The following is a 16343-nucleotide window of genomic DNA, read 5'->3' as shown; positions in this document are numbered from 1 at the left end:
GACCAAGGTATATGCCTAAGGCTTTTCATTGCAACTTTTTTATGATGAAAAAGTGGAAACTACTAAATGTGCATCAGTAGAGATAGACTAAATAAATTATGAAATGTCCCTAAAATGGGGTCTGATACACCTGTCAAAAATAATGAAACAGATCCATACATATTGATTTGGAAAGCTCTCTGAGATATATTAATTGAACAAGTGTGTTTAGTGTGATGCTATTTTTTATAAAAAAGAAAAACGACTAAAATCTGAAATGAAATTGAAATCAATAAAGACATAAATACATACATGCTCTTAAAGCTGTAAAACATTTTTGAAGGCCCACAGAAGATGTTGTTAATGATGATTCTCTGTGGAGAGTGGGTCTGGGGGTGAGGGAAGGTGGATATTTAATTTTTACCTTATCCCCTTTATCTTTGTGATTCTTTTACTGTAAACATGTATTACTTAAAATTTTTTAATGAGTTTTTTCCTAATTTGTAACTGGTAAAAAACACGCGACATGAAATTTACCATCTTAACTATTTCTGAGTGTACAGTCGAATAGTGTTAAGTACATTCACATTGTTGTACAGCTTATCTCTACAACATTTTAAAAAATTTATTTATTTATTATTTATTTTTGGCTGCACTGGATCTTTGTTGCTGTGCATGGGATTTCTCTAGTTGTGGCGAGCGGGGGCTAATCTTTGTTGCGGTGTGCGGGCTTCTCATTGCGATGGCTTCTCTTGTGGAGCATGGGCTCTAGGCGCGCAGGCTTCAGTAGTTGTGGCACGCAGGCTCAGTAGTTGTGGCTCGCGGGCTCTAGAGCGCAGGCTCAGTAGTTGTGGGGCACGGGCTTAGTGGCTCCGCGGCATGTGGGATCTTCCCGGACCAGGGCTCAAACCCGTGTCCCCTGCATTGGCAGGCAGATTCTTAACCACTGCACCACCAGGGAAGCCCACTACACATTTTCATTTTGCAAAACTGAAACTCTACAACTTTTTCAGCTTGCAAAACTGAAACTTCTATACCCATTAAACAATAATTCCCCATTTCCCCCTCACCCCAGCTCCTGGTAACCACCATTCTACCTTCAGTCTCTATGAATTTGATTACTTTAGTTACCTCATATAAGTAGAATTATACAGTATTTGTTTTTTTGTGTCTGGCTTATTTCACTTAGCACAATGTCCTCAAGGTTCATCCATGCTGTGGCATGTGTCAGAATTTCCTTCCTTTATAAAGGCTGGATAATATTCCATTATATGTATATAGTATTATACATTTTGTTTATCCATTCATCCATCATTGCTGGACACTTGGGTTGCTCCCACCTCTTGGCTATTGTGAATCATGCTTCTATGAATGTAAGTGCGCAAATATCTCTTTGATATCTTGCTTTCAATTCTTTTGGATATATACCCAGAAGTAGGATTTAATGAGCTTTTTAAAAAGTGTTTAACCAATGAATTCACCTGTAACAGCAGAAGTGGTATTAGGTAGCCACTCTGTGGGCTTAGTTGAGCTGAGTAGTCTGAGGCCAGGATTTTCTTTACTTTACCAACCTCCTGGAGGTTTAGCAATTTCACTCCTGTCCCCTGAGCCTTTCCTCTGCACAGACAGGAGGGGCCTTAACAGGCTTGTGAACCTGCTGCTCCCAGCCTGCTCCTGCCTGCATTGATTCGGCACATTTCTATAGCTCCCTGAAGGAAGAGACGCTGCAGCAGCATTTAATTAGAGGCCAAGAACATGCTTTCCGAGGGACACAACTTATTTCTCAGCCAGCTGTTACCAGTTGCTCCCTAGCAACATGCAGGATTCACATCTGATTGCTTCTCTCCAGACAAGGTGGGTGGCCGGCCCACCTGCTGTCACAGCCTGGGGTGGGGGTGAGCGGGGGTGGTCCCTGGGTCTAGGGCTGGCTCTCCAGGGGAAGTGAGTGATCTGAACCTGTTATTCCTGCAAAGCCAGATATGGTGCTAAAGCTCCTGGCCTGCCTACTCCACCCCACTCCTTCAAGTTCATGATGAGAGCAGAAAGAATGTCACCAGCTATAATACAGACAGAGCAACATGGTCCAAAAAAGTCTGCTGGGATTGTGAAGTGCAGCTGGGAGACTTTAGGGGAAGAGAGAGATCTTGCCCCACAGTAGGCGGAGCCTACCTTTCAGGAAGGACTTGGTGGGTGTTGGAGGCCCTGGGGGCACCCTGTCCCAGGCAAGGGGAAAAGAAAAGCCTCGTTCCTGGTGGCTCCAACTGCTCTGGGTTTCCAGGGGCTTTGGAAAGGGGAGTGGGGACAGAGATGTCAGCAGCAGCCACAGCCCCGAATCTGAACTTGCCACTCCTTAAGGGGTGTGAGAGACGGCTACTCAGGAACCAGACTCTGGGCCCCAGTTCTTCCCAAATGCTTCTGCAGAGGCTGCAAACTGGACGCTTTGAGATGAGATGCTGCTCAGTGACATGCCTTTTAGGTGTATGTGGTGTTTTTACAGATTTGAAGGTGTGTAAAATATCCTGCATTTTCACATTGCCGTCAGGAGGCCCGCAGTCCCACAGTTGGTGCCGTCTTAGACTGGGCGAGTGTGCCTCCGGCTTGCATAACCCACCTCACCGATCCATTGGCCTGTTTGCTGTGTGACCCCTGCACCCTTCTGTATCCTCAGCAGTGTGAGGGAGGCTGCTTCTGCAGGGGTCCTCTTGTATTTGCTCATTAATTCTTTTCACAAACATTTCTTGAGCTTCTGAGCATCGCAGCCTGAGCTAGGCACTGGGCTGAAAGGACAGTAAGCCATGGTCTTTGCAGACCTGAGTTGACAGACCAGATGGGGAGGCAGAGAAAGAAGCTCTGAGAGCAGATGAGGATTCACTGAGAACAGGTGAGAGATGGGTGCATAGGAGCCAGGGGAGCAGACACCTGGGCACCTGACCTAGGCTGGTGGGGTCCAGGAAGGCTTCTGGCAGAGCTGTGGCCTAAGCTGAATTCTGAAGGATGAGAGGGGTTAGCCTGGTGAGAAGAGGGGAGAGGAGGGGAAATGGAAGAGAAGTGGACCCCAGCCAGAGGCATTGACCACTCCCTGCGGGAGGGAGTCCAGTGAGTGGCTGGGACTTTGGTCTCTAGAATTCTCATTCCACACCTTCTCAGTCTATGACGCTAGAGCGTTGCCTCTCTCAGCCCGTTTTCTCACATATAAAAAGGCATGATAATACTGACTTTCGAGGGTTGTTGTGAGGATGAAATTAGAGACTGCACATCTGGGCCCCCTTTGCTGTGTAGTTGGTGCCCAGTACCCATGGCAGAAAGCGCTCGTCAAGTGCCAGGCTAGGCAGCCCCTCTCCCAGGGAGCACACACCCTCTCCCCAGGTTTGGGTGGGCGCAAGTGAGTGTTTGAAGGGTTAATCTGGCATTTTCAAATCATTCTACCCGTGGTGAGAAAGGACTAGCTTTTCCGTTTCTAGAGAGGCCGTGGGGGATGGCAGCCCTCAGTCTGGCTTCCCTTCCAGCTGCTGCTTATGGAGGAAGTGAAAATAGGAAGCCACCCCCTCCCAGTTCCCCCACTGCACAGGCAAAGGCCAGCTCGTCTCAGCCTGCAGACACCTACCAGGTTTTTCTTTTGTGTGAGGCACAGGACGCCTGCTCGGGTGGGTGTGGAGGAAGGCCGGGGAAGAGCATGTCCTCTGCACACTTTCTCTAGAAAATAGAACAGAGAGACTGGGCTCGGCCACCCGGTGCTGCAGGGATCCCAGGACGGAAGGCAGTCGTGCGCTGCAGCATCACTGCGGTGAGGCATCACCAAGTCAGAGGCCATGCAATTCAGAAACGCCCAACAGTTTCAGGTTCGAGGCCTCCATTCACCCTTACATTGCCTTTCGTGGGCTGTCCCCCGCAGTTCTGCTTTTCAGACCATTGAGTGCCATTGTCATTTGTTTGCTTCCCCCAGCATTGGAACCTCTTTCTGGGTTTGTGGGATTCTATATTTTCTGAGTTCTAATAGGGAGCAAAGACCAGCTCCCCCTACAGAGGCCTCATAGCTGAGGCTCTGCCAGTTGGCCCACCCGTGGCAGACTTCCTACTCCGCTGGACAGGAGGGGTACATGGAGAGACCCTTTCCTAGGGCAGTGGCCCCCAAATACTGATATTTTAGTATAAAACTGTGTTTTCTAAATCCAGTTCACATCTGGAAACAGCATACAATTAGTGGGATTCTGCCACTGGAGTAATGAGGATTAGGCGGCATGATTCCCAGGTTATGGACTAGGAAACCAACTAGAGAACAAGAATAAGGGAGTCACTGACAGAGCCAGAATTAGCGTGCAGGCCTTTCCACTAGATTCTGAAGGTCCTCATAGATTTCAGGACGCTTTCCGAAGAGGGTTATAATGGTGCTTCTTTAGCTTTCCTTATCGAGTGCAGACAGATGGAGTTGAAGGCTCTGTTTGAGTTAAAGGAGAGGTCTGCTGTCGGGGTGCCTTCTGGAGGGTCCGAGGGAATGCAGGGCTCTAAAAAGAGCTAGTTGGGACTTCCCTGGTGGTGCAGTGGTTTAGACTCTGAGCTCCCAATGCAAGGGGCCTGGGTTCGATCCCTGGTCAGGGAACTAGATCCCACGTGCATGCCACAACTAAGACCCAGCACAACCAAATAAATAAGTAAATAAATAAAAAGAAAATAAAATAAAGAGCTAGCATTTCTCGGGCACCTGAGTCAGGCACTGTGTAAAATTCTTTATCTGTGTTGACTTACTGACTCAGCTCTGCTCTCTGAAATACTTTGTCCCCATCTTATAGATAAGGATTCAGGCACAGAGAGAATAAGTAACTTGCCAAAGGTCGCAAAGCTGGAGCCAGAATTCAAATGGACTTCAGAGTCTGCAGCTCAGCCCCCTGCACCCTCCGCATGTGGTAAGGGGCCCTGGGGAAGGAAGGGCGTGGGATAGTTGAGGGCAGATGGCATATCTGGGACTCACTGCTGGCAGTCGGCTGGCCTCGTGGGAAGGGTGGAAAATCCCCATCTGAGCCACAGAACCAATCCAGGGGATGGGAGGGGTGGTGCTGTGAGGGATAAGGGCTGTCTTGAGGACACCTGAGCATCTCTGGCCAGGGAGGGCGGGTGGCAGATGGGCAGCCGTGGAGCCCAGCCCCGACCAGCTGTTGTTTGCAGAGGAGGGCAAGTGCATGGTGACAGCTGGATTAGGTGTGCCCAGCAACCTCAGTGACCACCGGGTAGAGATGCATAGTGGGCCCTTTTGGCTGCCCCTTCCAGCACCTCCGAGCCCGGGGAGCTTAGTGCTTGCTAATCTCTGTCCCCATGGCAGCAGGAGGTGACAGGGCCATCGCTAAGGCCGTGGAATCTTCCACCTCTTGATGGCCAGGGAGCTTTTCCAAAGGTTCAGAGAACCTCTTCCCTTCTAGAAAGTGAGATGTAAAACTAAGATGATGGGCCCAATGTCTGTCTGTAACTGGTGAGTGGTATCTCTCCTGTCCTACTCAGTCCGCCTCTTGTCCACGTCCTCTGTATCTGCTTTGATTTGGGCCTGCTGGTTTCATTGGTTTTGTCTGCCCTTCTGTCTGTTTCTTGCCTCATTTCACAAAGGATTTGAAGCAGCTCTCAAAAATACATTGAAAGTAATAGGACAATGAAATATATATTTGAGTAGCTTGGGGCCAGGGGACTATATGGGTAAGCCACTGGAGGAGTGTATGGAATGCTGCGATTCCTTAGTGACCCCTTTCCAGAATATTGCTTCTGGAACCATTCTAATCTGTCTTATACTTTAAAACTTAGAATGATATTTTGGGAATATTTTCTTTTTCATTTACATAGGCAGTTGATTCATTCAATAAATATTTATTAAGTACCTTTTTTTTTTTTTTTGCGGTACGCGCGCCTCTCACTGTTGTGGCCTCTCCCATTGCGGAGCACAGGCTCTGGACGTGCAGACCCAGCGGCCATGGCTCACGGGCCCAGCCGCTCTGCGGCATGTGGGATCCCCCCAGACCGGGGCACGAACCCGCGTCCCCCGCCCCGGCAGGCGGACTCCCAACCACTGCGCCACCAGGGAAGCCCTATTAAGTACCTATTTAAAAAAAGAAGAAGGAAAACATCCCCACTGTTTTCATTTCTAAATTCTTTTGTCACATTTTGGGGACATCAGTATGGTGTCCTTTCAGAATCAGACACTGGCTAATGTTTTGAATTCTAGATAACACTCCAGAATCCACTCCTATATATCATTTTAGTTGTTCATCTTGTTGGTAATCCAGAGTCTTCTCCTTATCGTTTTGGACCATTTCTCCAGGAATGTTCTAGAAAACCTTTTTTAAAAAATCACATTTTCTAATGCTCGTCAACATTCTCATGGCATTATCTGGAACATGGCTGAGTTTGCAGCTGGGTATCGGCTTCCCTGCAGTATGGGCCAGTCAGGGCAGCCTGGGTGACTGATGTTGGAGATGAGGTCCTCACTCCAGCCACTGGCTTAGGCTCCTTCATTCGGTGAGATTTACAGGTGTTTACTGAGCACTTTCTTAGGCCCTGGGCACTGCAAATCCACAAGTCCCTGCCTTCATGGAGTTCCATTCTAGTAGACAAGACAGAACATAAACTAGGAAACTGATAAACAAGTGACATTATCTGGTTTATATTTTAAAAAGATCCCTCTGGGTGCTACGTGGAAAATGGGCTGTGCTCAGGGGAAGGGGTGGTAGGAAACAGGGAGGTCACTTAGGAGGCCAAGGCAACAAGCCAGACAAGACAGTAGACATGTGTAGCAGTAGACATGGTGAGAGGTGGTCAGACTGGGACATATTTTGGAGGTAGGGCCAGCTGGACCAGCTAATGAGTTCCCCGTAGAGGTAAGACAAAGGAATCCAGGATGCATCCAAAGTTTTTTGGCCGGAACTGGGTAAGTGGTTTCATTAGCTACCTTACGTTAGACTGGGAGAGGGAAAGGGTTTCTGGGGAAGGGATGAGAATCAAGAGTTTTATTTTGGCCATACTAAGTCAAGATGTCATGTCAGTAAAGAGATCTGTAAACTTCTAGTGATCAGTCAGCACTTCAGTGAATCTGGACCGGGTGTGCTGGAGCAGAGGGATGGTGCCAAGGAACAGGCTGCCCAGTGCCGCACTGCCTGTGATCAGGGCAGACCTGGACTCCCCTGGAACCACCCCCCACCCCCACCCCCGCCCAAGGCAGCTTGCTCTAGGCTTATACATTCATTCATGCATTTGACACATTCAACACATATTTATTGAGTGCTCTACTGGCTATTTTCCATTTGCCCCTCAAAAGCACATGCTTTTGGTGTGATCTAAATGGACAACATGTTCTTTTCTGGTGTTCCATTTAGTGTTCTGCTTTTGAAGAAACATGAAAGCCAGCTGAGTGAATGGGTCTGTTTATAAAAGATAGCTAATAAGGCCCACGGAGCTGGGCTCCTATAATCCGGGGCTTGTGGGAGGACATGTGAACTTGGAACCCTTTTTTTTTTTTTTTTTTTTTGCGGTACGCGGACCTGTCACTGTTGCGGCCTCTCCCTTTGCGGAGCACAGGCTCCGGATGCGCAGGCTCAGCGGCCGTGGCCCATGGGCCCAGCCGCTCCGCGGCATGTGGGATCTTCCCAGACCGGGGCACAAACCCGTGTCCCCTGCATCGGCAGGCGGACTCTCAACCACTTTGCCACCAGGGAAGCCCTTGGAACCCTTTTATCCTGTGTCTCTGCTCCTCGGGCCACCACCTCCATCTCCTCCCGATGCTGTCATGCCTCTGATTAGAGCCCTGCTCAGGATCCTTAGGGGCACCCCAAATTCCCTTGCAGGGCCTTCCCAGTCTGGCCTCAGCCCCTTGTCAGTCCTTTCCCTCAGCATTCCAAGCCCGACCCTGCCCCCACTCTGCCCATGATGACCCTCGCATGGCTCAGGAGGGCTGTTTACAGAGCATGCCACCCAGCCTGGCCTTCCAGCAGTGGTTCCACTGCTCCTCGCCCACCCATGATGCCCTCACCCTGTCACTGGGGCAGAGGCCCAGCTCGGCAGCTGCAGCCCCCTAAGCCTTCCTTCCTTAGTCCACTTCTGGGATGAGCGCCTTGCCCCACTGTGCTCCTAAAGTGCTCGTCTGTTGAGGAGCGGAAACCCTTATCCAAGCAGGAAGTACTGCTGGCTTGTGCCTGGGGAGCGGGACAAATCCTTTAGTCACCAGGCATAGAGAAGGCGGGAGGCTGTGTCCCCACGGCCCACCGGGCTCTGTGCCCAGTAGGAGATGGCTCACTGATCCTGGAGGCCCCGAGTGTGTCTGACTCATCTTTGCGCCTCCCATGCACCTGGCCCAGGCCCTGCTTATGCAGGATTTACGGTAAAGGGGCTTCTTCCTGCTGCCCTGGAACTTCCACTAACGGCCCAGCTGAGGAGCACAGATGCTCAGTACCCTCACAAACTAAAGCTGTGCTCTTCAGCACGTCTGGGGTGGGAATACTGCAAAGGCATTACCTGGAACTTGTCAGAAATGCAGACTCTCAGGCCTCACCCAAGACCCACCGAATCAGAACCTGTATTTTAACAAGGATCCCCAAGGATTTCACGTGCTCAGTTGAGGATGAGAAGGGCTGATAAAGAGAAGGGCTAGTCATATCCATGCGGGACTTAAAAGATGGCAAGACGAATCCAACAATCGCCACCCCATCCAGGCGAGGGAAGAGATTCGGAATTTGAAAAGGTGTCTGGTGCCAGTCAGGTTCACAGTTGCAGGAAACAGAAACCACTTTGGCTGTTTTAGGTAGAAGAGGATTTGTTACTGGAAATTCAGTGTTTACAACACTGTTGGAAGGGCCCAGAACACCCCTGTAGACCCTCTAGAGAGCTGCTGCCTCTGCCCCATCAGGAAGGCAGGGCTTCAGGAGTGATTGAGGCTGTGGGCGACCCCAGACCACTGCCTCTCTTTGACCCAGAGATGGGGACGCCGCCGCGGCCACTGCCGCCACCACCTCTCCACACTGACGAAAAACCCAACATCTCCCCAGCCAAAGCAGCGGGGAGGCCATGATCTCTGCCTCTCTTCTTCCTTCCAAATCTAGTGCAAGCACAACTAATTCGCAGGACTGCTTTGTACAGCCAGGACTGCTTGGCCCTGCTTTGAAGTCAAGTGATGGGGGAAGAGCTTGGAGAGTTTGGGGCCCCTACCAGAAGGGGAGGGTGGTGTCTCATGCCCTGGCTGGGAGCGTACTGAGTTGCAGAAAACCAGAACCTGCTCCATGCCACCTCTAAGGCAGGGTTCAAGAGAGTTCTTGGGAGCAAAACATTGATGGTATCTCACAGGTAGTGGGGAGGGCATATACATGAAGACGGAGGGTGGTGCCTGCTTCCAGCCGGGAGAAACCTGGAGCGGGGAGGCTGGCAGAGCGGGGCAAAGGGAGATGGGGCAGCAGCTGGGTAGGCCATGCTGCTGGCGTTTGGTGGGGCAGGGGTAAGTGGGGCATCCCCAAGGTCCCTGTGGCTCAGTGGGGACTGTGCGGGGAGCTGGCCTTGAGCCAGCATTGCCGGTACCCCACTCACCTAACAGGGCTCAGGGCTCCCCGCAGCAGCACCCTGGGTGGGGTGGGCCACAGGGCCAGGAGCTGAGATGGGTGGGGAGGCGTCAGCCCGAGTGCATGTGCTTCTTGCTAAAGGGGTCACGTGCGGGTTCTCCGGGGAGCAGACTTGAGACACTTGTGTGGGGTTGTTTATTAGGGAGTGGCCCAGGAGCAGCACTAAGAAAGGGAGGGGAGGAGGCAGGGTGGGCAGAGGGAAGCCGAGCTGTGCTGCAGGCCTAAACCGACCCAAAGGTGCCTGTCAGAGCTGGCCAGGCCCTATGCCCGGGCCGCCATCAGCCATCGGTGGACCTGCCATTGGAAGGATGACAGCTCTCTGTGACTGTCCCTGGGGCTGACAGCAGCTGGGCAACAGGCCCTTCCTTTGGGGGTTGTCTGGGCAGCCATCTCCATGTCCACCACAGAAGACCTGGGGCAGAGGTCTCTGCGTGGGTGGTGGTTGGGGACTGGTTCCAGAGATCCCACCACGGGCCCACACGAGAGCCAGCCTGTCAAGATGAAGGTGTGACGGCCGGTGTTGGCCAAGAGAGCCCCACAGAGAGCAGGACGACTTTGCACTTCCCCCCTCATTCCATCCTCCCTCATCCCGTTCCTGGAGGAGTGAAGACAGGGTCTACAGAGGGGCGAGGGGAGAAGCTGTGAAAGGTCCGAGATCAGAGTTTTCTAATAGATTTGACTGGACTTTTAGATCCCTGGAAGGGAGTTGAACTATCAAAATGAGACTTATTCTTAAAACTAAAAGAAGGCCATGGACTCTTCCTGAGATGGCGGTTCAGGGGTACAGAAAAGGAGCTCTGACATAGTTGATGCGAGGCAGAGATGGGAGAAAAATAAAGTTGTACCCTGATAGTCCAAATTCAGCCTGTTTGCTGAATTTGGCCGTCACTGAGGGGCTGCACAGAGCTGGCAATGTCCTTGGTGGGGCACAGGAAGGGGGTGGGCCTGCACTCTTTGCTTATTGCATCCAAGAGGCTCTGGAGCCTGTGTGGTGACCCAGTTTTCTGCCTTGTCTGAGCGACATGTGCTCTGATTATAGGGGTGTGAGGGCTCTAAATGACTGCAAAGTACTTTTCAATCAGACAGAAAATAGGTAAGAAATGCATTTCCATTAATGCCCCAATTATCTTGGTCCCAACAGGACAAAAACCTGTGCTATGCCAGCTCCTAGGGATGTGTCGTCAGGATCCCAACTGTCCTCTCCCAGAGGCAGCTTGCGCTCCGCTCGCACACCTGAGGGGCTAGAGAGGGGTCCTAACGATGGCTGAGGCTCATCCCTCACTTCAGAGGCCTGGGTGCAAGGCCCAGGAAGGGAGCCCTGTCGGTCCCTCAGAGGCAGGGCCACCGGCCCAGGGTGTCCGTGTGAAGTGGGAACTGCCGCAGCCCGACCAGTCCCTTTTGTTAGACACGCCCTGTGGCAGCTCTGGGGTTTCTCGGCCCCCTTTAACCCAGAGAGCAATTTTGTCTCATAAACCGCTCTTGAATGGGCCCTGCGCAGCAGTCCTGACTGTCTGTTCTCTGTCAGACACTCATCTCTCATCTCATCTCCAGGGGAGAACCTGTTCCTTGCCTCTACCAGCTTCTGGTGGCTCCGGTAGGTCTTTGGCTTGTGGCTGCATCACTCGTCTCTGCCGACGTGGTCACATGGCCTTCTCCTCCTCTGTGCAGTTACATCTCCTGCCGCCTCCGTTTCTTAAGGGTACATGTGATCTCATTTAGGGTCCACCCAGGTAATCCAGGATAATCTCCCCATTTTTATATCCTTAACTTGATCACATCTGCAAAGACCCCGTTTCCAAATAAAGTGACACATACAGATTCCAGGGTTAGGATCTGTTATCTCTGGGGGCTGTTATTCAGCCTGCTACAGCCTCCCTTCCTCCCTCACATTATGTTCTAAACTGCTGGTAGTTTACGGCACAGACTGTCATTTTTGCCCCCTGCCCTTTGTCCATGCGTGCATCCTCTCTGCTGGAAACTACCCCCCTCACCCCTCATCCCCCGCATTTGCCTCCTAATGCTTACTCTTATTTTGAGCTCAGGTCACCTCCTTCAGGAAGTGTTCCTTGATACCTCTTCTCATCACACACACCCCTGTTCTGTGGTAGCACCTGCGGGATTACAATGGATTTTTTCTGAATTTGTCTCCCCCACCAGCCTCGAAGCTGCTGAGGGCAACTACCAGGTTCTAGACATATTTTACCTGAGTATGGATAGATTTTCGAGGAAGGAGGGATGGAAGAAAGGCTCTTGAAGGATAGATTTTGGAATCATTTGGCTTTTAAATTTAATTTAATTTTTGGCTGCAAATTTGTAACAATCTGGCTTAATCTACAATTGAGTGGGTTTAAGGGAGTAGGAGGATGGGTGGTTGGCTCCATCAGAACCTTCTCTGATTAAAATCACAGGAAAGAAAGCTTTGGGAATAGTAATAATAATAATGGCAGCAAAATGGGCTTGCATCTGCATCCACCACCATTCTCAGCCAGAACCCCACAGACTGGAGCCCGAGGGAGCAGTGTGGGGAGAGCGCAGAGGCATCCTTCATGAGCACCAGCTGTGTACAAGCGGGTACACAGCTGTCTGGGCGAATGCTCCTAACAGTCCCATGGAGGTGGAGTAGCTGAGCGTCAGACTGATGCCAAGCCGGTGTCCCAACCTGGGCTGGGTGTCTCCAAAGCCCCGGCCCTCCCCACTGCAAGCAGGCAGGGGGAATAGAGCCCTGGGGAGAGCACACGGGGAGAAGAGTGAAGGGCATTTCCGTGGCATCCAGTCAGACCTGTACCGCAGCCCTGAGGGTCTCCCCCAGTGTGGGCTAGTGCATCCGAACCCGCGCTGTCCTCCCAGCCACAAAGGAGCTGTGGGTTCCTGGGTGCCAGAGCTACAGCCCACTCAACCGCCTCTTGGTCCTGAGGGGGAAACTGAGGTCCATCTGGGGAACAGGAGTGTGGCTGACAGCCTGCTGAGTCTGTGCTCAAGCTGGGTTGAGACAACAGGTGTCCTGCCAGCCAGGGCCTCCTGTGACACCACACTGCCCCTCAGTTGACATTTCCTTTCCGTTCAAGGGGATTACGCAAATCCAAGGTGGTTAAGCTGCCACAGGGCACTATGGAAACGGGGCGCTGTGCTCTGTCTGCCCCTTCCTTCCAGCCAAGCAACAATGACACTGAGGGCAACTTTTCTGTCCAGACTTGTTAGGCTGAATCGCAGAGCATGTGTACAATTTAATTTGAACCTGGGCGGGCAGAGGGGAGAAGCCAGATTGATTACCAGAACAAATTTCAGAGCCAAGTCAGAAGTCCTCCCCCAAATACTGGGCCAGCTGCAGCGTGGGGGGGTGTTACAGAACTGTGTGTGTCAAAATGTCTATTGAAAAAATGTGATCTGCCCACTTGAGATAATTTACATAGTGCCTGACTCTGCAGCTTCTACGCATTTCTTATAAACCAGTTTTTTATTTCTATTTTTATTTTAATTGATTCATTAATTAACCTGAATAAGCAACAGCATGGACAACTGACCCTTGAACAACACAGGCTTGATTTGCGAGGGTCCACTTCTATGTGGATTTTTTTCACTAAATCCGTTCAGTACTACGACACCCAAGGTTGAATCCGTGGATGCGGAACCATGGATATGGAGGGTCACTGTGAAGTTATACGTGGATTCGCACTGCATGCAGGGTGGGCGCCCCTAACCCCGGTGTTGTTCAAGGGTCAGCTGTACATGGCACCCTATTCTGAAGGTGGAAAAGGTAAAAAATCTTTCTGCCTGTTACCCAGTCACTGAGTTTCTCTCCCTGGAGGGAATGCTCCCATTTGGGGTATGTCTTTCCATATAGTCAGTGCATCCACATTTATGTACACATATCCTGTCCTTTTCTACAGCAGTTCATGACTACTCTGCACTGTCTTGCCTGTCCCGCCCCCCAACCCCCGTTTATCACTTAGCAATACATCTTGGCTTGTTTCAGGGCTAACATTCCATTATCTGGATGGGCTGTAATTTCCTTGGCTAGCGCCCTGTTGATGGACATTTAGGTTCCAATCTTCTTCCGTTACTCGCCGTGCCTCAGTGAGTATATATCTCTGCCTACTCCCACCCCCATGAGAGCCTATCTCCGCTGCACTGTCCGATACAGTAGCCACCAGCCACATGCCGTACTTACATTTCAGTGAATTTGAACTAGATAAAACCGAACTGCCAATTCCTCAGTCATGGTCCTGCTCGCCACATCGCAAGTGCTGGAGAGTCCCACGGGGCTGGTGGCTGCTGTGCTGACCGTGCAGCTCCAGGGCACGTCCATGAGCAGGGACAGCGCTGCTCCATGTGGGAAATTCCTAGAAGGGAACTGTGAAGGTCTGTACATCGCAAGTGGTGAATGATATTGCCAGATCTCCCTCTGAAGAGGCTCTAGCTATTTACATTTGAGAGCACTTTTATTTCAGAACAATTTATGGAATATTGGGAAAAAAAAGAAAGGTTCCCCGTGTACCAACTGCAAGGACGTTCTGTTTCCGTTGTCAATGCCACGTTGCTGGAGTTGGACGCTGCTGTTCCCGCCTGTCACTGGAGCCCCACTCTGGCTGTCTCCCCCTGAGGCCTGGCCTCCGGCTGCCTTGCTGAGGCCTCTTCCCTCCCCCCTCCTTCAGGTCCAGGGTCCTCCACACCCCGACTCACAGCTGCCATGTCTCAAGGGAGACAGCCCGTCTCCTCATCCACCCCTGTTGCCATGACACAGCCTCTACGGAAGACTAGGCATCCTGACTCTTCCACCCTCCTTCCCTTCGGTGAACGGGGACCTCCACATTGCCAAATCCATGGCCATTGCCCAGTCCTCACCTTGCTTGACCTGCCAGCTGGTCTCTCAGCCGCACCGTGCACCCAAAGTGTTCCCTTCTTCTGAAGTGCTCGGCCCTTTGGCTTCTGAGACGCCACACCTGCTGTCTCTCTGATTGCTGCATCCCTGCCTCTTTGCAGCCTTGCCCTCCTTGCAGCATTTAACACTGGGTCGTCTTATTTTCCTCATTCTCTGCTTTTTTTCTGGGAGAGCTCATCCCCACTGTGGCTTGGATTAGCATCATTTAGGGAGTGATGGTCATGCTTTTTTTTTTTTTTTGCTTCTTTTTTTTGCGGTACGCGGGCCTCTCACTGTTGCGGCCTCTCCCGTTGTGGAGCACGGGCTCCGGACGCAGAGGCTCAGCGGCCATGGCTCACGGGCCCAGCCGCTCCGCGGCATGTGGGATCTTCCCGGACCGGGGCATGAACCCGTGTCCCCTGCATTGGCAGGCGACTCCCAACCACTGCGCCACCAGGGAGGCCCATGGTCATGCATTTTAATTCCCATTTCCTTGATTACTTGTAAGAAGGGTCATCTTTCATGGCTTCCGGCCATCTGTATTCTTTATGAAAGCAGCTTAGAAGCAGAGCAGACACTGGACACAGGTTACAGTCCAGACCACAGCCATGGCAGGTCCCTGTCCTTGCCCCCTCCAGGCCCTCCCCAGCCTCATCTCTCTCCACATCCTCTCAGCATATGCAAAGTCACCACGCCGGACACCCCCAACCCAGCCCACAGCCTGCATTCTTCTCCAGGACTCTCATCACCCCGCTCCTTCTTCTGTGGTCCCCAGAGCTTGATTCCACTGAGAAGAGACAGTCTCTCATCACCACACTCCTCCCCATTCCTCCCCAACTCTGCACATCTCACCCCAGTGCCCAGGGATGCGGGTCAGCATGTGGCCAGTGCCTCATCTCCCTTCTGGGACATCGTTCTGCTACCTCCTCCCAACAGTCCTTCTCTTTTGAAGTTCGTGCTGTTACTCCCCTCTTCCTAAACCCATATACTGCTTCCTGTACTCTGGCCGCCCTGTGTTGTTTCGGGACTTTGATTCTCCCAGACTTTTCTGTCCCCTGCCCTGATGTCCACTTTGGGATTTCAGCATCAAGATTGACAGCTTTCTTTGTCCACATCTCATAGTTTCTTGACTTAAACCTCAGTGACTCTTTCTACTCTATTTTAGGTGCCTACACACCTACCTTCATCGTCTGCAAATGAGCTTGACTGCAGCCTTCTACACGCCCACCTCCCTTTCTCCATCACATCTTGTGTGGCCACAAGTTTTTTGCCTCCTTCCTTTCCTCCCAATCCTTTGGTAAGATTTTACCCCCATTCGTCTTCCTATCATGACCCACCACACCAACTAAGCCATATCCGGTAACCTGGGGCAATGCTGCTTTGCCAGTTTCCAATCCTAAAGATACTTGGTGATCCTGCTGGGATGAACTGAGGGGATCATCCTTTCACTCAAACACCAATAACATTCATGCCTCGTATGGAACTTCCTTCTGACTAATTCAGCCATGTGCCTGTCCCACTTTCTTGGTCTGTGAGCTCCAGGACAGGAATGACAGTGCCATATCTGTTCTCCCTGTGCTCAGCCTGTGTTTGTGCAATAGCCCATGTTTGTTCACTTTGGTTAAATAGACTTTTCTGCTTTGGTAGTGACCACTCCATCACTGTGGGCTAATACTCAGATTTAAAAAGCAATGTGTCTATCCAGGGTAGGAAAAAATGACTAGAAAGAAAGAATAAAGGAGTCCGGGGGAAGGCATATATGCATTAAATGCCTTTTAATTTAATATGCATTAAAAAAATGGACATATGAGAGTCAGGTTGCAGGCAGAGGCAATTGCAAAATGGTTTCTCCTAAACTGCTGAGTTATATTCTGCCAGCATCCAGGTACTCTACTGTTAAACAGGTTTATTTTGGTGGTGAAGGTACA

General features: G+C 51.1%; 1 protein-coding gene across 1 annotated transcript in view; it reads left to right on the top strand.

Moving 5' to 3' along the window:
* The window catches only part of DET1 (DET1 partner of COP1 E3 ubiquitin ligase), a 46214-nt gene extending 32593 nt beyond the window's left edge, over positions 1–13621 (top strand). Inside the window, exon 5 of the mRNA XM_082837695.1 lies at positions 13531–13621. Within this exon, the coding sequence (XP_082693821.1) occupies positions 13531–13597 (67 nt within the window). The 3' untranslated portion in view covers positions 13598–13621. The remainder of the gene's footprint in view (positions 1–13530) is intronic.
* Positions 13622–16343: the final 2722 nt, after the last annotated feature.

The sequence above is a fragment of the Leucopleurus acutus genome (genome assembly GCF_964270905.1).
Source record: "Leucopleurus acutus genome assembly, chromosome: 1".
Classification (NCBI taxonomy): Eukaryota; Metazoa; Chordata; class Mammalia; order Artiodactyla; family Delphinidae; genus Leucopleurus; species Leucopleurus acutus.
This window is presented reverse-complemented; position numbering and strand designations above follow the sequence as displayed.